Source organism: Podarcis melisellensis (assembly GCF_964234715.1).
Source record: "Podarcis melisellensis genome assembly, chromosome: 10".
In the NCBI taxonomy this organism is placed as follows: domain Eukaryota; kingdom Metazoa; phylum Chordata; class Lepidosauria; order Squamata; family Lacertidae; genus Podarcis; species Podarcis melisellensis.
This window is the reverse complement of record NC_138542.1, coordinates 49,260,193-49,281,043: the sequence shown is the minus strand read 5'-3', so window position 1 is coordinate 49,281,043 and position 20,851 is coordinate 49,260,193. Positions and strand designations below refer to the sequence as shown.

The following is a 20,851-nucleotide window of genomic DNA, read 5'->3' as shown; positions in this document are numbered from 1 at the left end:
TCACCTAATCCACTTCTTTCCATGTTTCGGTCACAAAGCAGACCATTTTCTAAACTTGTGATACTCATTAATTGGGCTGAACAACACTTTCACAGGGACCAAGCTAGGAAGACTAAATTAATTAAATGAGAAGCTAGTAGAAAATGATAACATCTAAATAGTAGCTGAAATGATTTATTTATTTATAGCTCACTTTCCTTTAGAAAACTCAGAAGTAGGTGAGGATCCCACTGGTCTCCTCTCCAGGAATTGTTCAAGTCTACTTCCATTTAGCTTCAGCAGTGTGGTCTGAGCATTAGTTGTTCCATTCACAAGAATGTAGACATTTGGATTAGCCCATGGCTAGATAAAATATCATCGTGGCAGTTTTACAGCCACATTTCAAACACTGTAGTAGTTAATCTTTTTGAGTTCTTTCACCCCAGAAACAGGAAGGACAAAGTATATGTCAACTATAATGGAAACTGCCGATACTGAAACAGGAACCTAGGTAATGAAGGCTGCAATCCTGTACACACTTACCTGGAAGTAAGTCCCACTTAATGCAACTAGATTTACTTCTGAGTAGACTTGCCCAAGACTGTGTAGGTGGAGTAGTACACTTACACATAGTTTGAGGGGGAAATCTACCTTGGCTTTACATGAAACATGAGATGCAGTGGCTAGAGAGCCATTTTAATTTTTCACTAAGTTAAAGTAGCAAGTGGGTCATCATTTTAAAGTGCTCTTGAAGATGCTATAATGAAAACTTGTTAGGGCTCAAGCCTTTCGCCATCCCTGCAGCAAGTGTGTGAAGGATTTATTTCTCTATTTTTGCTTCACAGCTGGGTTTCCTGCCCTGTATTTGTAGAGTTCAATGGGAAGCTTATTCATGGGAAGGAAGGGATAAAGATTTTTTTTAAAAAAAGTTGATGAATTAAACTGGGTCACTGGATTCTCCAGCAAAAATATTATTACTGGATATTTAAGCAAATTCTTCTCAAAAGGGCTTATCCAGACATGCAAACCCCAAACTTTCATGCAATGTTTTGAAGGTGTTAGGGCTGAGGGTGCTGACAGAAGCTTTCCCCCCATTCTCCTGCCCTCTCGGCCCCAGACAGACATGTGGTCAATTCTGAAGCTGTTCTGTGGCTGGCAATTGCAACTCTACCTTCATGGGCGATTCTGTTCCCCACCCCTCCAAATGCAGCCCCTTGGAGGCTGCTCTTAGAAAGCCTGCTTCTGCTCTAGTACTTCCCCAGTCACATTCCATCCTACTAGGAAAACAGACTGATTTCCTTCAAAATAAGAATTGCTACTTGTTGGGGAACTTGCTTTTGCTAAGAAGATGAGATTATATTGGATATGCTAGCTGGAGGGAGGAAATCTAATCTCTGTGTTCCAGATAAGCTATCTGGCCAAACACACATACACCAGGAACTTAATGAATACAATTAGTTTAGTTTAGTTTAGTTGTTTAGTTTAGTTTGGTTTGGTTTGGTTTGGTTAGTATGCCATCCTATACCCAAAGATCTCAAGGTGGTTCACAACAGAACACTATTATCTACACAATGAGATAATCTTCTCCAATAGGATAGTCCAATGAATGGGTTCCTGAGTCCTTGGAGGAGGAGCAGGAATCACGTATTATAAGCAGATGTACATACTCATCTGTCACATTTACAAACCTTTTTCACTGCAATTGTTTTGTTATTAGTTTGTGCTTTAAAGAAAACAAAACAACACCAAACAGCATAAAATATCTGTCCATAAGCATGAATAAGTTTCTTTAGAACTGATATTTTGTGATGTTTGAAGGACATCTCAATTAGTAAAATATATGCATTCCTTTATTGGGTGAAGATTGCCCATATACATCACAGAAAATGTTAAGTTGAAGGAGGGCAGCAACTATGCATCCACAAAGCTATATAATATTACAAAGTATTACTACAAACCTATTTTTGATTGGCTTTGCTACCAATTTTAAAGTTCAGTTGTCTGTGCATGGGTTTTTTCCTGTTTTTTTTAAAACAACACTTGCTTTTTACTTTTTATTATTACTGGCTGAAAATTATCCAACTAATGCAACTGTAGATTGTTAAATGCTCATGAAGAAATCTCTCCTATAACCTGAAACCACCTGCAGCCCAGGGAGACCCCATTTTCTTTAAGGAGCTGTTCAAGGACCCAAAAGACACCCAAGTAACCATCACCCTTTTAGTCTGGCCTCAGATTCTGCAATAAATAACAAGCAACAGGATGAGCAGTGTAAAAATAATAATTATACAGAGTTTTTAAAAATGTTTCCATCTCTGAAGAATGAGAAAGAAAATTTACCATGTAACCGTAAAGGGAGAAATCAAAAGCAGACGATTCTCCTGGGTGTGGCCAGAACACAGAAATTAAGAAAAAATAATAATAAAACCAAAAATAAACAAAAATAAACAAAAACCAAAGAAAACTAAACAGAGCCCCTTGAAACTCATGCATTGTTAACCCTTTTTTATTATGTTTAGAACATTCACCTCAGAAGCAGCATCTTTATCTTATGGTGTTGGGACGGATTTTCCATAATTTCATTTTTAAAATATATCTATATATACACAGACACACTTTAAAGACTCAGTCAACAGCCAGAAGCCTGGATAAATAGTCAAAAAGATTCCAGGCATTAGGGTTACTTGCTTCCAAAACTTATATGCATCTTTAGCCATCCTTGATAATCCATCTGAGATGAGTGATTGGCATGAAGTTCCAGGTGTCTGAGGGGAAGAAAAAGGAACCCTGCCGCCATTTAAAAGTAAGGATCCTACTTTCCAAGATCTGCAGTTTAAAGACTGGAACTCCCATCTAATACTGCATTGCACTGATTGAATTATGTGCTGCTGTAAAGCTATTTCATTAGAGTGGTCGAAATAATTCTGAAACACACTGGGGCTTGACAGAGTTGCTTCAGCTTAAAGCAAGACAACATGTGAATACCACAAAATCAAAGAAAAGTGCTTCTGCAGACCTAACATTAGCAGAATATAAAAACACAATTGAAATCTGCAAGTGAGGGAAGCAGAACTTCACCGTATTTATTTCCAGGGGCATAACCTGTTGCAGCAAAATCCATAGTGTCTTGTAGCACCGTAAAGACTAACACATTTTTAATGTTATAAGCCAGGAGCCACCAACCTTTTTGGAAGAGTGGGCACATTTTGAATTTGGGGAGTACTGAGGGCCCCAGTCAAAAAATGGCTGCCAAGGGGGCATGCCACAGCACAAAATAAGGAAAACTCCCCACCCCTGACAAAAGAAGTCAGCTATGCCCTGACTGTGGAGCTCACACACACTCACAAGGGTGTTGCTGTCTAATAACAACAGGGATCATTCCTTAGTACCAGGAAAATGTACAAGATGGCCACATCACGCACATTCTCTTCTCACAGAAATCGCTTAGGAGGTGCCTGCACATTTATTTATTTTTTTACTTCTTTAGAAACTTTATTTCTAGGAGGACTAGACACTTCTTTTTAAATACAAGTTCAGAGATTGGGTAACCTGCCCAAGGGCGTCACTGAAAGCCCTCAAGGGCACCATGGTTGATGGACGTTTCAATCTCTTTTTAATCCATTGTTATTTTAACTTTTTGAAAGTTTTAAACTATGGTTGTTCATTTTTCTTATTGATAATGCTATTGTTTTAGCTTTTCTTCTAAGCCGCTTTGAGTGTTTATTTTTAGAGTCAAGCAGTATATACATTTTATGAAACAAGGGGGAATAAATAAACCCCTGCTATAAGATTTCATGGACTACGGTCCATTTCATCAGATGCAAAAAGCTTTATCCTGATTTACAGGTAACACATACCAATTGTGGAAGGTGGAACTGTTAAACAGTGAGGTCAGGTGGAGATTAAGTGCAGAACAGTTCTGGCTGAGATGATTACGTTAACAACAGTAGTTCGTTCAAAGAAAGCAGTTGTTAACTTCACTGTCTACAATTTCACCACCGCTATTTCTGGGGCGGGGAGAGGGGGGTCAGAGAGAGATTGTCATGGACCAGCTGGATGCAGAGGCGTGGTGGTGGTGGGAGGCACCAACTGGGGAACCCCAAATGGAAGAAGGCTCAGAACCAGGAGATTGGTGGTGGGACAACAATGACTGGTCAGAGGAAGAAGAGGTATGAAGAGGGTGGAGCAAAGTCAGACAAGAAGTCAGAATCTCTGACTGCTTGGGAAGGACCCAGGGAAAAAGAAGACAGAGAGGTGTGGGAAGGTGGGGACCTTCAGTCCTTGCAACTGCCTCATTGGGGCAAGATCTATGGAGAAGGGTTAATGTACTCACTAGGCCTGAATTGTTTTGTTTCTTGGAATAAACAGTTAACTTCACTGGCACCTTGTGAGTTACTGCTGACCTGCTCTTGACTCCTGCCTTGACAGAGAGAAACCCTTATGCCACAATAATTTTATAGCCTTTAAGGTGCTACAAGACTCTTTGTTTTTATTATATCTATTTCAGGGGTAATATTGACTAAACTAGAATGCAGCTTTAGATGTATGATGAGGGAAGATTATCACTGTTGCTTATTGAATTTGTCAGTCATTTTATCTTGCCTAGGGCAACCCAAAGTAATTTACAACGAAACAAGTTCTGTTATTGAGCCAACCCAATTAAAAACCCCTGAGCAGAACAGTGCAAGATCACTTGTTTCCCTGTACTAGATACTTTCCATAAGTAAAGAGACATACAACATATCTGTTGTATCTTTAATTTTTTTATAAAATGACTTGAGCGTAAACATGCCTATGCCCCACATGCTATACTGCCTGATTACACCAAATTATCAGTAATTAAGGTAAACTGTTCTGTCATTTGATGCATGCAACAAGCTGCAGGAAGGCAACCATGTAATTCTCAGGCATAGTTAGAAACCAAATAACATGGAAACAGCAACCATGGCACAGCAGTTTTTATGAAGCCACAGCCTTTACTAAGCAAGGCTAAGCCATCAGCACATAATGCATCCCTACTAGTCATTCTCTGGTCATGAAATACACATGGACCAATCTGAATATTCAGAACAGTAATCTAGCAGGGCCATATATCTTGCACTTATATATTTTTGGTTTGGTCCAATATACATACCGTAGGGTTCTGTCATGTGTACAGATCCTAAACAAAGGTTGAACCTAGGATTCTCAAGCTACTATTTTAAGTAGTGCTAACAGTGTCTTGCCAGTCTCTCATGCACTTTTTGTACAACATGTAGCACTAGAAAGGATTCTCCAAAGACAAATAATTATTGTTCATTTATAATTACCAGGGGGAGATTCAATTACCTGACCCTGCCAACTTACATCTTCACTGGACCAGGGTACAGAATATCAACACACTTTTCCTTTCCAATTAAATATAGGTGGATGCTTTAATTGTTGTATTGACTTGAGTAGGTTCATTATCACAAAGTTTGAGTGTTCTAGATCTAAAGAAATTTGGATTTTTCAGAACCTAGAGTAAACTGGGGGAAATCAAACTTATTCTCATGGAAACCAAAATATTCATTTGGGAGGAGAAATTAAGTGTTTTCACTGGCAAACTGGAACAAACCAGCATTTAAGACACAATGGCTATGATTTCTGGTAGGCACATTACCAGGGGAAGTGCAACAAGCACAATGAAAATTACTAAAACTATGAGGCACATTTGGCTGAAAACAAAGGAAACTCTTATTTCAATTGTTCAAAAGGTTTCTTTCTTAGAGATCTTTCAATAATCTCCTCCTTAATTGTGCATATTGTATAATTCAAATGTTTGGTGCTCCTGTGAAGAATCAATGTTTATACAGTAAAAGTGCGCATAACTATAGGCTCTCTCCAGTGAGAGCCAGTTTTTAGTAAGATTTAACGCATGCATGAAACCTTCTCTTAGCATGTCAGCTTAACAAGAGAAAGAAAAGCTATCATCTCATCTCGGATGGACCAATGGGTAAGATGCATTTTTATTTTTTCAGAAACTTCCCAAAATTTCACAACACTGGAACAATTCTGGCAGAGGACCTTTGCCACAGTTATGAAGGGATAAAGATATGCTCAGCCCATAGAGGACCTTCCCAACTACTGGATGGGGCACACCTAGGGCGATTTGGATTTTACATATTCACCTTTTTAACATTCATTTATCAAATACATATTCAAAAATATACCCTTTAGAAACCCAGGGGAGGGAGGGATAATATTGAGAACACAGCACAATGCAGGCAGCAGGAGCATCTGCTTTCCGATTCCCAAGAGAGAGGAGGAGAGAGGTTCCATATCGTTAGGTTAGAACAGAAACCACAGGGTAGGAGAAAGGCATTCAAGTTTTGGCATACTTTTTGCAGAAGAAAGGGGAGTGGTGACAAGTGAAAGGGCCCTAGAAATATTTGTGTTCCACCACTGGGGTTTCCAAGCTACTGTTTTTTGTTTGTTTGTATTTTAAAAAAGAAGGGCAAATCCCAGACGTCCCAATTCAATATTCCGTGATATAACCAACAAACATTCTTTGAGAGCTTCCTGAGTCTCACTGAAGCTATTCACCATCTTTGAGAGAACAGGCCCCAGCTTGGACCCAACTGATAAAAGACTGTTGTGAATTCGACAGGCAGATGTTAGAAGCTCTAGCACCAAATATAGGAGAAACTAGTTGGGCTAAATATTGCCTGGATGAAAGAAAAAGGGGCAAATACCCAGAAGTTAATTCATAACTAACAGCTCTTGTTTTAACTGAAAACCAGAAGTCTTGGGCTTTCTTGGCTGCACTGTTAGTCATAACTGGAATTATGTGATTTATAGAAGATTCTGAACATAAGAACAGAGACTGTCATGTAAGTTTATACAAAATGAGTATGATTATCACATGTGTTTATAAAATTAAAGCACAGTGTCACATGAAGGCCTTGATAAGTGCATTGTTCTTTCTGACAGGGTTGCTGCTTTTGCATCCTTTAGGCATTTAAAAGAGACTGTATATGGGAGTCAGTTTCCCCAAGGCTGACAATAATAACTAAAGCACCACTAATTCATAAACAATTTTGGCCTATGCTAACTTCAGAGAGGAGAGAAATATATTTAGAGATGCAACCACAGCAGATCGCTCATGCTCTATTAAGAGTTGCAATGGGAAGGTGCTTATTTTGCATGAGGCTGTATTACACAAATGAAATGCCTGTGGTTCTCTTTGTAGCTTGTTAACTCTTCTCAATAATCAAGTGGCCTATGGCTAATGAAGGGCAGTAGCCAAGCACTGCATCCCTTCCAGTTCTGAGATCAGGCAAACACGTGAAATAGGTAAAGGAATAAAGGGCTATGCAGCCCACTATAGTTCTGCATCTCTCCACAAGTTCAACACATGTTGTGCTGCATTTATGTTATCTTAAACTTTCATAAACTGAGCTCAAAGATCATTTGCCATGAAGGGTTTAAATTCTGTTTACAGAATTTACCGAAGGTACGCAGAATATTATAGTGGTTAATATTTAAAAATAATCCCTTTTCTGGTTTTCAGATAACACATAGAAATGAATTTCAACATGCAAATTTGAACCCAAATATAAAAATCTAAGTGGGGCTCTACTATACTGGGCCATGGTTTTTTTTAATATAAAAAATACTAGGCGGTACACCTTTGAACTGTCATGTGATGGGGTGGGGGGATGGGACAGATGTTCATTTTTAATTAAAAGTGGAAAACTTAGCATTGATTAAGTCAAGCAGAGTATAGGCATGCACTGTGCAAGCTTCCCCCACAGAGCTCTGCCAATGCACCTTGCTCCTGACCTGCAACACTCCCTGCTATTCCAGTGCTGGACCTACTGGGCAGAGAGAGAATCACATCAATTCTTCAGTGAGGGGACAATGGTTTCATGACGAGAACCAGTTAGGACAAGTATCACTCAAAATTGCTGCACTTGACCATAATGTTTGCAATTTGTTCTCTAGATAGTTCAATTAGTAGTAAGCCTGAAAAACTATCATTCAGATGCATCTTGAATAGCTACGCAAGTAGCTGTTCCAGAAAATTAGAAGCTTATACAGATACCGTAATTTGCTAAAAGCCAACATTTTTTCAATGTTGAAGGGTCCATTATGCTAGCAGAGCGGGTGGAAATTTTTCTTTCACACAAGATAGCCTGTGAAAGCTCTTATCCCATATAATTTATTCATAGATTATTATTTTTAAATGGACAGAAGCCATCTGTCCCAAACACCAGGAACTTTGAGAAATCAAAGGAAAATCTGACTCTGATAGCTTTAGTAAACCCTTTATTGCTAGAAATTTTGGGTGCCTGATCTTTCTGAAGGAATATTTTGAAAGGATTTGGGAAGAAATATATTGGCTACACTCAAAATCTGCAACTATAAGGAATGGCAATTTTTAGGTGGTTACATGACGACCAGTTCCTGTTCTGCATTATTCTCTATGCAGGCAGCTGTCCTATCTTGTCAACTTGGGGCAGGGGCGGTAGGGGAGAGGGGAGAGAAAGAGAGAAACTGGGTATAGAAACAAAACTTACCTTGGAGCCACGTTCATTAAAGATTATCTCTACATCAAGGATTTTGCCAAATTGCTGTAAAGACAGAAGAGAAGATTTACCCCTTGTCAGCTACTGCATTTATCCTCCTTTCTAAGAAAATCTTCATTTCGCTAGCAAACTTTCCTTTCATAATATGCAGTTAAGAATGCTCAATTGTTGAATTTCTTCTGGTTGTCAGCTTTTATTTAAACCCTATTCAGGAACCACCCAGAAGCATGTTGGCAAGAAGGGGAGGGGGGAGAGGACAGAGATGCATGACCATACCATCCTAGGGTCTTTCGTGAGGAAGGGCAGACTATAAATTAATTGGATGGATGGATAAATGCTGTATCCATCCCCAGCCAAATCGCCTTTCACTGTGAGGAAAAGCTTATAGGAGTTTCTAAGCACATTCAGCTAAATGCACATGATCAGTAACACTGCATTATCGGGGTTCCCAATCGAGAGGAGGATTCCAGGCTTGTTCACTTGAACACACGAAGAATTAGATCTCTCCTTTCAACACGGGAAAGGTGTGAAGCAGGGCACAGGTGGGTAAGATGTGGGTGGGGGCTGCTGGTTCACTCTGCCCCCCCCTCCTCACTTTTAAGCCCACATACTTTGAGGCAAAAGCTTGAGTAGGACTTTAGCTGAAGCTGCTGACTACTTAATATGCCCTGAGTTAGTTGCAAGAGCAGAGATCTATAAAAGCAATCTCAATTCACATTCCAGGTTAAGATATTGCAGAGCCAGGTTCAGTTTGTCACTGCAAAACCAGCGAGTGTTCCGGTAAATTAAAGATGAATGGATTTATTGTGGCATAAGCTTTTGTGGACTAGAGTGCAACGGGCAACAAAACACTGTGGTGTGGAGTGCTCTTATTCCAGTCACTCTAGCTCTCCCCCTCCATGATACTCCATTGCATTCTGCCACCCACAGGTTTTCTGTTTTTCCGCCCCAGCAGTTAGTCAGCAAGCCAGGGTCACAGAGCATGCTCGGTCCTCATTATGCTGTTTTGGAATCTGCCCCCCCAGCTTTATGGATATTTTACTCAGATATATATTTTTTGGCAGGGCGAGGCGGGGGGTTACTCCTGCAAACCTTACAGTTCCCAGAGTCAACTGATACTGGCTTCTTCCACATGGGTGGTACTGCTTTAACATGTGCAGAGAACAAGTGGAGGCATGCAACACCACATGGGTGGGAATGTTTCAAAGCTTTTGCTTCTGGGGCAAGAGAGGGAAGGAACAGGTGGCTGCTGTTGGGTGGTGAGAGTGTGAGAGGACCTATGTCTCTCTTCCTGCATCCTCCTTTTCCAGCTACTCCACTCCAGAAATTTTAGGCTGGCTAGCTTAGCATCAGTTCTAGGAAAACTGGTGGAAAGCACTGTTAGAGACAGAACTACAATGCGTATAGAAGGACAAGTCTCCAGGGCTCTTCTCTGAAGGAGGCTTGGAGGATGTTGTCAAGAAAGAGGGCCTTTTTAGTTGTGGTTCTTTGTCTGTGGAATGCTCTCCTAATGAATTCTGATTGGCACCTTTACTGACATCTTTGCAGTGATACCTAAAAACTTACCTTTCCCCTCAGGCTTTCTGATAAACTAAGATGATAGTGGGTTTTTTGCTGTCAGTATGCTGCCAAAGCTTCCTGTGGCTATTACAGAGAATATTGTTTTGAATTTTTTTTATGAATTGTGTGTGTGTTTTTTAAATGAATGTATTGATAGTATAAAGTAGTTATGTTTACATTAAGTACTGTATTTTTTGCTCTATAAGACTCACTTTTTCCCTCCTAAAAAGTAAGGGGAAATGTGTTTGCGTCTTATGGAGCAAATGCAGGCTGCGCAGCTATCCCAGAAGCCAGAACAGCAAGAGCGATCGCTGCTTTCGCTGCACAGTGATCCCTCTTGCTGTTCTGGCTTCTGGGATTCAAAATATTTTTTTCTTGTTTTCCTCCTCCAAAAATTGGGTGCGTCTTGTGGTCTGGTGCGTCTTATAGAGCGAAAAATACGGTATGTTGCAGTTTGCCTGGAGACCTTATGACAGGGTTCACCAAACTTTATGGACCAGGACACATTTTGGATTTTGAAAGAGCGCTGTGAGCATGTCACAAACTGGCTGCCATAGCAGGCATGATGTAACATAAAACTAGAGAGACAATCACCCTTGGCATCCTTATGCTTACCATGGGAAGTCAGCTATGTCCTGCTAGTCTATCAACTCCCTTCCATCTGACACACTGACATGTAGCTCAGTGGCAGAACACCTACTTGGCAGGCTTTGGTTTAATCCCTGGCATCTCCATACAGGGCTGGGAATGTCTCTGGTCTGAAACCCTGAAATAGGCAGTGCGCATACCCAATGGCATGACTCCCTATAAGGCAGTTTCCTATGTGCCTATATCCTTAGGCTTTGTTTGGGTTTTTCAGAGCCAACCCAATTCCATTAGCTTTATGTTTTCCTCAGGCTTCTCCCCCGTTCCTTTCCCTTAGGTTTTTCATTTCTGTTCCGTTCCATGCTTTGCACCATTTCTTCAGTCACCCTGCTCCTTTTTTCCTCTTCCTTTTAGCTTCCCTACCTCATGGGACCTCTTTCCTTTGAGCTTTCCAGCCTCCTTATTTGCCTTTCTCTAGCCATATACAAGGGAACTTTTAATTCAACTTAAGTTGAATTCCACCACTAACAAGTTCCCTCAGCTGAAGGAGTGTTGATGAACTTTCTAATCATCACATTAAGCTGAACCAATGGAGGCCAGATGCTTCATTTGCCCTGTAGTAACCCACACAGTAACGCACTAAGAAACTCTCTCTTAGTGCATTACAGTATGGGTTACTACAGGGCAAATGAATGCTATGGTAGTAGCCCCCTTGGCATTCATAAGTTCTTGCACTACTTCCAGATGCTGGTGTGGCTCTGCCATTTTTAAATTGCTTCTCCATTAAACTCAACCCTATGTGCTATTTCTTGTACTCAAACAAGCCACACTTCCTATACTCCCCCTTAAACCCCCAACAGGCATTAAAAACAGGGTTGTCCCTTTAACATATGTAAGGACACTGCAGATATAGCTCCATCCTGACAGTGCAATTCTATAGATGTCTACTCAGAAGTAAATCCCACTGAGTAATTGTAGGCCTCGTTTCTTATCCAAAGGGGATATGAGCATATGGTGCTTCATTAAGCATAATGATTTCAGAACTGACTGACTCAAAATGTATGAGTCATAGCCACACACAAAAATTAAATAAAGAGAGGTCACCGTTGCCTGTCTTATAAGCTTTATATCTCTCTCCACCCCCAAACTCCCTGTCCATCTGAATGTAACTATTACCGGCTTGTTGTCAACTCTTCTAAATTTTACAGTAAACAACATGACTTTCCCTAGAGGCATTGAACTAACTAGGCCAGCAGTATTCACTGTTTGGACACTGCTGAATTAGACATTGAACTCATACAGTAAGAAAGTAGTAGCTAGATAGTTCAGTCCCCTGATCCCCCCATGGGGGGGGTGTCCCTATGCCTTTAATACTACAGTGGTGCCTCGCAAGATGAAATTAATTCGTTCCGCAAGTCTTTTCGTCTTGCGAGTTTTTCGTCTTGCGAAGCACGGTTTCCCATAGGAATGCATTAAAAAACAATTAATGCGTTCCTATGGAAACCGCCTTCTGACCAGGTCCGGGGACAGTCTGTCCCCCGACCTCTTCTGAAGGCCGGCGGGGGGCGAAAGTCTTTGCTCCCCCCCGCCTGCCTTCAAAAGCCATCCGGGATATCGGGAAGCGCTTCCCTGCTATCCCGGACTGCTTTTAAAATGCTGGCGGTGGGGAGCAAAGCCTTTCGGCCCCCGCTGGCCTTCCTGGACCTCTTCTGAAGGCCGGAGGGGGGGGGAAAGGCTTTGCTCCCCACCGCTAGCATTTAAAAGAGGTCCCCGGAGATTTCCCTATGGGCTTTCTTCTTGCGAAGCAAGCCCATAGGGAAATTCGTTTTGCGAAGCGCCTCCAAAACGGAAAACCCTTTCGTCTAGCGGGTTTTTCGTCTTGTGAGGCGTTCGTCTTGCGGGGCACCACTGTATCTGGCAAAGGCTAGTTGCTGTCTTGCCAGCTTAAAGCAGGACCCCAACAGCTAGCCCCATAAAGTGGGTTTAATGTGTTGTCCTTAGAGCTGGGACCTATGTTTCGAAGGAGACCATTCAGCTGCAATTTGGCAACAACAAAAACAAAAGAAATTTACCCATTCATCACTTCAGCAATTCAATAATAATTACAATGGAGCAAATTTTGAATGCAACTATTTTCAGCTCCACATCTGAATCATTATAATCTTCAGATTAATAAGTGCACTCCTTAGATGACCCTGGTGGTCCCTTCCAACTCGACAATTCTCTGATTCTCTCATTCATTTGAGGCAGAGTATACTGTTTCCTCTATAATAGACCAGTCCACACAGGAAGACAAGGTACGATTGGAAGTTTTACAAATAACTGAGATGACACACAGCCTGTAAATACTGAAGTAGTCTCAAGTGTGTGAAAACAGCTTACAATTCTTGCTAGCTTCAAGTCAAATAAATGGTATATTTCCAAAGGTAAGGTAAGTAAGTCGTAGAAAGGATCCTAGCTTGTTTTATTAGACACTGGGTTGTATTTTCACACAGCTTTCTCAAAAACAAATCTTGTCTGTATATCTTGTCAACAAACATCATTAAGCCTTAGGGCTCTGAACACCTGGGACCAGAATTTTAAGTGCATCCTAGGGTGGATTACATTAAATCAGGGCAATTAAGTCAATGATTTAAATACATAAGAGTGCAGAAGTCAGATTTAAATGACTGAATTGAATCAATTTACCAATTTTTAAATTCATATATTTCTTGAACAAGCATATGTACTAATTGGTTCATATATTGACTGAACGTATCAGCTTTCAAATAAATACAAATTTTACACTACCTGGGATGAGCATATTCCCAAACCTTTGGTCATGCAACCCACATTTTGTGCTACAGAATTTATAAATGCCAACAGACAGATGAATACAGTGGTACCTTGGGTTAAGTACTTAATTTGTTCCGGAGGTCTGTTCTTAACCTGAAACTGTTCTTAACCTGAAGCACCACTTTAGCTAATGGGGCCTGCTGCTACTGCCGCACTGCTCGAGCATGATTTCTGTTCTCATCCTGAAGCAAAGTTTTTAACCCGAGGTACTATTTCTGGGTTAGCAAGTCTGTAACCTGAAGCATATGTAACCTGAAGCGTATGTAACCCGAGGTACCACAATACATGTGAAATCAAGTGTTTCTGTTTGACTATGTGCATATGCAAAGATACTAAGCAACATAACTTATCTGAAATAATACCCTAAATTTTCCAAAAACAAGGACTGATACTTAATGGGTAGAACAGTGTTGCTTCATGCGATGAATAATAAATTTGCAAGCAATTTGATCAAGAATCTAAATAAAATAGTCATAGTTTGCATAATAATAATAATAATAATAATAATAATAATAATAATAATAATATAATTTACTTTGCCTTAAAAAAAATCAAAACTCAGGTATTATTGCTCCCGGGTAATTGTTTTGAATAAAAAAGCAAGCATTAATGTGATGCTTGCATTTCTTTTCAGTAAGGCTTTCAACCTGAAGTTTTAGATATTGTGGCTGCCTTTAGTGAGTGGGATGTGTTAAGACTGCCTTTTTGTATGTGAATGTTTTTAGCTTTCATTTTGTTTTAGTTTTTTATTGGTTTTGTTTGTACTGTTGATTTGAGTTTACTTTTCATAAAAAGTGACTAATAAGTTCAATAAACAATGAAGTTGATGGTGATGATTACTTGTTTGACAGTTACCTCCTGCTCTTTCAAGAACAATTTTACTCTATCTAGAACAACAATTCCTGAACACAAGAACCACTCACCAACACTGCCTCCATCTTACAATGGTTTAGTCTATTAGCCCTCATTGAACTCAATCCTGCATCCAGGCTTTGATCCAGCATTTGATTCAAACAGTATGGAGCATACTGATGACACTGTGCTCCAAATCCTTAGATGGCCACTTTCAACAGCTTCATATACAGATGTTAACCTCAACGGGAGACAAGAGGGAACCCTGCAGGACCTCACAGCTCAAGAGCCAAAGACTGAGCAGAAGTCTGCTTATGCCATTCCCTTGTAGCATCCCTGCAGGTATGAGGGGAACCACTGTAACACTGTACCTCTGGCTCCCAAGCCACAAAGCAGCTCCTGGAAGATACCAACAATGAAGAGTACCAAATAGTCTGTACTGATGATTGTGAGAACTCCCTGCAAAGGTGAGGGCCCAGCTAGAATGGCTCCACAGTTATGGAATTAAGGGATTCTTAAATGCTCTAGGGGATTTTCCAGTCAACATGGCTGGTGCTCCCATCAAGGCCCTAGTTTCAGTATGCAATAGCAAGATAGAAAGGGCCATATAATTCCTAGGTGTGCTTTTCAGCATTGTAGAGACTAACTGGCCCCTTGCTTTTCTGAGGAGCTTTGCTCAATGAAACAAGCCCAATGATAACTAGAGTATAGGTAGTGTGCAAGTCCCATAGTGAATTCGACTGAACACAGGTGGAAGCACATAATTGTGGCTACTGTGTGCACACGGTGGCAAAGAAATCCTCCTTTACCACAACTAATTGTGACTTCTGGCCTACAGTCAGGAACATCTGTGACTTTGGAAAGCAGCTGTGGAAAATTTGCAGAGCACTTTGAGATCAGCCATCATTGTCAGTCCTGATGGTCTTTTTTAGATTGCATGACAACGTAAGTTGATGCTTTATGCTCCAGGGCAAAGCTGACCTCCAGGCTGTTGCTGGATCCTTCAGGGACTTTTTCACTCCTCCCACGTAATAATATTCTCTCATGGCCCATTTTCCTGCTAACTACACAGTTTCTCTCTGTTCATGTATTTTTGGAAAATTCACTTGAGGCAAAGGCCTTAAGTCTTTCATAGATGACATTGAAACAATCGAACCTGACACTGGGAAAGGCTGGGAGGTGGGATATTGCAGAAGCTGCAATCATAGGTCCCCTACAGGATAAAGGGCTCGTTTAATATGATTCACCCAAGGGAAAGCTCTCTTACTGCAGTAGCAGTAGTAATAAGAACACCACAACTAGGGTTAATATTTCACTGTCCCATTTTATAGTTCCAGACTGATTTTATGTTGTTTGGAAATGCTGTACGAGCAGGAAATCAGAACTGAATTTCTGATTGCTTCCCTGCTCCAAGTGTAGAGCCTACCCCAAGCTTCAAAATGGCACATGCTCACGCATGTGTGCCTAAGAAGTAAAAAAAAGCAGTTTTAACAGGCTCTATCCCTGTGGCTGAAGTCCGAGCCATGAAAACCAAAGCTTCCAATTAAGTAAAAGGAAAGATGAAACCCACAGGCACCACAGTTCATGTGCACTTCCCCTTTTACTTTTATGCCACTGGAATAACCTTCCAGACAAAACATTTACCCTAAGTAGAATGACGGTAAATGGTAACCAGTAATTTGGTGGAGACGGGAATTGCAAAACATTTTTCTAGTCTAATGTAATCTGGCATTGCTCGGGCGTTGGTTTAGGACTTTCCTCCCACCTGTGAATGCTAAAGGTAATGTGCTACCTTAGGGCTCCATGAAACATGCACATATTTATCAGAAGAATTTCAGGTGATGGCTAGGATAGACCGAGAATATTAAATTAATGAATTTCATTCCCTCTCTTTACCAATATACGATCACTGTTTTCAGGCTGAGAGGGAGTAAGGATGCACTGGGACTCATCCTTAAGCTACAACCGATAGGCACAAAGAAATCCCAGAGGTATCACTATTGCTTAAAAAAAAAAAAAGCAGGGTCTTGTCCTTGAGCCCTGACCAATTAGGAGAACAGGGAACTGGGAGGCAATTAAGACAAACTGTAAGGGTGCCACATACCCAATGTGATGGATGGGGGAATAAGTAACTTTGTCAGGCCAAGAGTGAAATGTCTCCCCAACATTACTGCATTAAAAAACCCCAACCTCAAACCTATGTCCCCTGGTATCAAAAAATTGGAAAACGTGGCAGATAATTTTTGCTTTCTGGATTCTGGGGAATTTAAAAGATTGTCTACATTCTTTTAGTTGTATTTCCTTAAAGTGGGAGTGGGGTGGGGGTGGTAGAAGTGTGACCTCTATGCCTCCTACAATATTTCACATGAAATTGTTCACAGAAATTTAATAGTTCTGAGCCTAAGGATCTGGCAACTGAGTGGGGAGAGCTGCATATAATATGTATAGGGGAGGTTTGTTTATCTGCCTTCCTTGGGGAAATCTCCTAATTCTGATATCGTTTCATTAGAGTCAAGAAAATTATATTGTCATACTCCTCCACCACAAAGGACTGTAAAGCTCAATACACATTTAGCAGTGCAATGTTGTGTTTGGTCATCTAAGCAGAAAGTGGAGACTTGAATGAAGGATACATAGAAATCAGAACTGTAAACACTTCCAAAAGCAGCCCTTCACTTGTGAATGCACTACAGTGGTACCTCGGGTTACATACGCTTCAGGTTACATATGCTTCAGGTTACAGACTCCGCTAACCCAGAAATATTACCTCAGGTTAAGAACTTTGCTTCAGGATGAGAACAGAAATCATGCTCCAGCGGCGCAGCAGCAGCAGGAGGCCCCATTAGCTAAAGTGGTGCTTCAGGTTAAGAACGGACCTCCAGAACAAACTAAGTACTTAACCCGAGGTACCACTGTAACTCTTGGGACAGCCTAAAGAATATGTCATGCTTTGAAATGCTAGCCCTAAAGTCAGATAAAGACTATATTCTGCCCATGCCTTTTAGGCATATGAATTTACAGTGACTATTGGTAACACACAAGGCAGCCCCAAGACATATATTCACAATAATATATTGAAATGTCAATCATGAATATAAGGCATAACTCATTTCTGCTGTAGGTCAAAAAACCTAGACAAAAATATAAAAGTTTAGGCTTATCAGCCTTACCAGCCCAAAATATGTTCTGAGAAGGCAAACTATTATCTTCCAGATCCTGAGAAGTAGGAACCAGTGTTAGAAACTGAGATATGAAAGCTAGGAGCTAAATGGCACCTTAAACCCAAGTTATGGGCTAGGCGTCTTCTTTTATAAAGCTGAAAATGAATCTGCAGCTAAAATATTATGTTCATTTTTCACATGGTCTAGTCCTTCCCCTGCCCACCCCCCTAATATTCTTATGAGGGTCTTTTCTCCAGCCTTAAGAGAGTAGCTAGAAGTGGGGAGGCAGAAAAATGTCCTCCTTTCCTTCCATTCTGTAGTTTTAATCTGAAATTTTAGGCGCTGCTTATGCTGATCAAAGTCCCTGTCACAAAATGCACTTAGAACAATGGGAGCTTCGAACACTGCTAGGAACTGAGGATAGACCAGAGCACTATGCCCAACTCATGAACTTCTCTACCAACAGTGACCCCCTAGATGCTGTAAACAGAATGCTAATCTAAACTGATTACTCCTCTGACCCAACATGGTTCAGCTTCATCATGGGTGTGTCATCTTATCTGTCTGTTATATGGAATTTGTAGACAGAAGCAGCAGCAGCAATTTTCTCCAGAGACACCCTTTTCTGGGACTTTACTGTTGTAACTCCTCACTACAGCGGTACCTTGGGTTACAAACGCTTAGGGTTACAAACACTTCGGGTGACAAACTCTGCTAACGCGGAAGTAATACCTCAGGTTGAGATCTTTGCCCCAGGATGAGAACTAAAATCGCATGGTGGCAGCGGGAGGCCCCATTAGCAAAAGAACGGTTTTGGGTTAAGAACGGACCTCCAGAACAAATAAAGTTTGTAACCCAAGGTACCACTGTACTGTACAGTGAGCACCATTCTTGTGTAGTGCTTAGTGGCAAACTAGGACTGGGAAACCCAGGTTCAAAGTTTGACTAAGCTGTGAAGCTCAGTGGGTGGCCCGGAGCTAATCATTCTCTCTTATCTTACACTCTCAACCTTCGGTGAGCAACTTGATCTACTGTATTTTAGAAATTCAGTATTTTCCAACAGCATTTTAGAAATCCAAGTGTATGACATTCAAAGATTTGTTCTCCGCCCCACCCACCCCCTTTGACACGGCATGTATTTCCACATGTTTAGAAATTCAATTCTGAACAATATTTTCTTCTTGCTTGCTAAAGACAAAAGCCATCAGGTTCAGGTTGGGAGTGTAAAACAGACATGCTAGCAGCCTGAAAGCCCACAATCCCAAAGCCAAAAGATTGAAACTAGGGTATACTCTTTTTAATTGGATCTTAAGGAGGAACGTCATTTTCAGGAAATGAATGTGTCCTTCAGAAGGAAAACATTAACTCCCAGTTACATAGTCACACCACCTGGATCCTCCTTGTTTGATCTCAAAGAACCGGATCCAGACCCCTGAGGGAACTGCACTATGCCAACTGAACACACCTGAGGCACAGGTGTACTTAATTCTTCTCTGTTAGACTGCAGTGACTTTGAGGGGGGGGGACTGCAGTCCCGAGGCACCCCCCCACCCAAACAGGGTGGGGCCTCGTGAGAATATATTATGTTTTAAATTGTTACTCATTTTAAATCTTCCGGGGGGGGGTGAGAGAAAGAGATACAGGCCTATGGTTCCTTAAAGGACATATTAACATACCCCAAACATCTGCCGGAGATCAGGATCCCGAAAACGGAAGGGAATGTTGGAGACATGCAGCCGCTTTGGAGTAGATTTGCTCTCGGTACTCTCGTTGCTTTGTGTCTGTGACGGCTGGCCATCCGTCTGTGCCCCTCCTTCTGTCTGCTGCAATTAATTAAAAAATAAAAATAAAAAGTGGAGAAGAAATCACAAAAATCCAGCCAAGATTCATCCGTTTATCAGTTCATGTCTCAGGTATTTACACCACCTTCCTTGACCTAGTATCTGAGCACCTTTAAAGTAAGTTTGATAATAACAGCAAAGTTTAACAAGCAATCCTTTGTTCATGCAATGGTTGAGAGAAGAACAAAAACAGTAAGAGAATCTCCACAGTGCAGGTTATTGGGAGATCAGTTGCATCAGTGTAATTTGGATGTGGATTGAAACAGATACAGATAAAGCAGAGCAAATGACTGTGCCAATACATTTACTGCAGAAGTAGATACCTTTTAATTTTTTTAGACCGAACCTTTCTCGAGGCACTACTTTCAACCTGTGGCATTTTTTTATATATGGATCTAATGTTGCACCCATATTAGACATGTCCTGCTTTCTTACCTTTAAAATCCTCTTTTCGTGCTTCCACTAGCATTTAGCTTTCAACATGTCAACATTTCAAGTTTATAATTACAGCAAACAGAATCAACAGTACACAGCACTTATACAGCACTTTAACATAGTCAAAGCATTTTACATATTGTTTTTTCCAACAACCCTGTTAGGTAGGTCAGTATTATTCCCGAACTGCAGGTGGTGGCATTCAAGCTGAGAAAGTGTGGCTTGCCTAAGTGAGTAACACTCTCTTGATCACTATGCCATTCTAGCTTTAAATAGTTCAAGTTTATTTTACCATCATCTCACAACTAACGGCTATATAGGGCCTGGTGTACCTTCTAGGAAATGGGAGTTTTTTGTGCATGCCACCTGTGGGTCCATTATTATTTTTTAACCCCATAGAGCGGTTGCTGCTGGCATTACTGCATCAGTTTGCTACCCCACTGCTCCTGAGACTGTGTGCAACTGCTGCCAGACGTAAAGAAGCCGTGAGGGCCGCTAGCAGTAATACATCCTACTTCTCCTTTTCACTGGCTGTGCTTCTCTTGATAGCAGGGCTGCCTTAATGGACAGTAAAAGACTTTTTATACAGGAACTACAGCTTTACAGCCTAGCAAGTGGGTTTGTGAGGTGCCCTGCTTCCAACATCTGGGGGCAAATTATTCTCATCAACAACTACTTCCACTGTCTCTCTTCCCAATCAAAACTTTTGTTGCCCTCTCGACATTTATACTGATTCCCCCAAAGGAGACTGTAACTCTTATAAGATGCCAAATTTTTGTTTCTTAAATGGACCTTACATGGTGATTTATATGCAGCCACATTTATATGGGGAAAAAGAAAGTGCACTCTCTTTGAATTTTGTGGTTTAACATATGAAGACATAATAACAATCATTTGTTTCTTAGCAGGTCTTCAAATTAGGTAAATACTGTTATTCTAAAGCAGCAATGCGGCAGCAAGCAAAGGCTATAGCAGCCAAGACTGCTGCTTGTGGCTGGAAAGCCAAACAGGAAGTTTGTGACTGTTGCCATGGGAACAAAGGGGCAGTCCATTC

General features: G+C 40.9%; 1 protein-coding gene and 1 long non-coding RNA gene across 23 annotated transcripts in view; one reads left to right on the top strand and one right to left on the bottom strand.

Moving 5' to 3' along the window:
* Positions 1-20,851, top strand: part of LOC309379365 — a 271,748-nt gene that overhangs the window by 20,079 nt on the left and 230,818 nt on the right. The gene's annotated exons all lie outside the window — the stretch shown is intronic.
* Positions 1-20,851, bottom strand: part of RBFOX2 (RNA binding fox-1 homolog 2) — a 174,028-nt gene that overhangs the window by 31,318 nt on the left and 121,859 nt on the right. For 17 of the 22 annotated variants that reach the window (XR_014172420.1, XR_014172421.1, XR_014172422.1 and 14 more), the window contains 2 exons: positions 19,198-19,344; positions 8,520-8,573 (listed from right to left, as the gene is read on the bottom strand). Coding sequence is in view for 19 of the 22 variants with exons in the window: in XM_081928358.1 (XP_081784484.1) it covers positions 8,520-8,573; positions 19,198-19,344 (201 nt within the window). In the remaining 3 variants the exon portion in view is untranslated. The remainder of the gene's footprint in view (positions 1-8,519; positions 8,574-19,197; positions 19,345-20,851) is intronic. The other 5 variants (XM_081928371.1, XM_081928370.1, XM_081928373.1 and 2 more) reach the window with 1 other exon arrangement.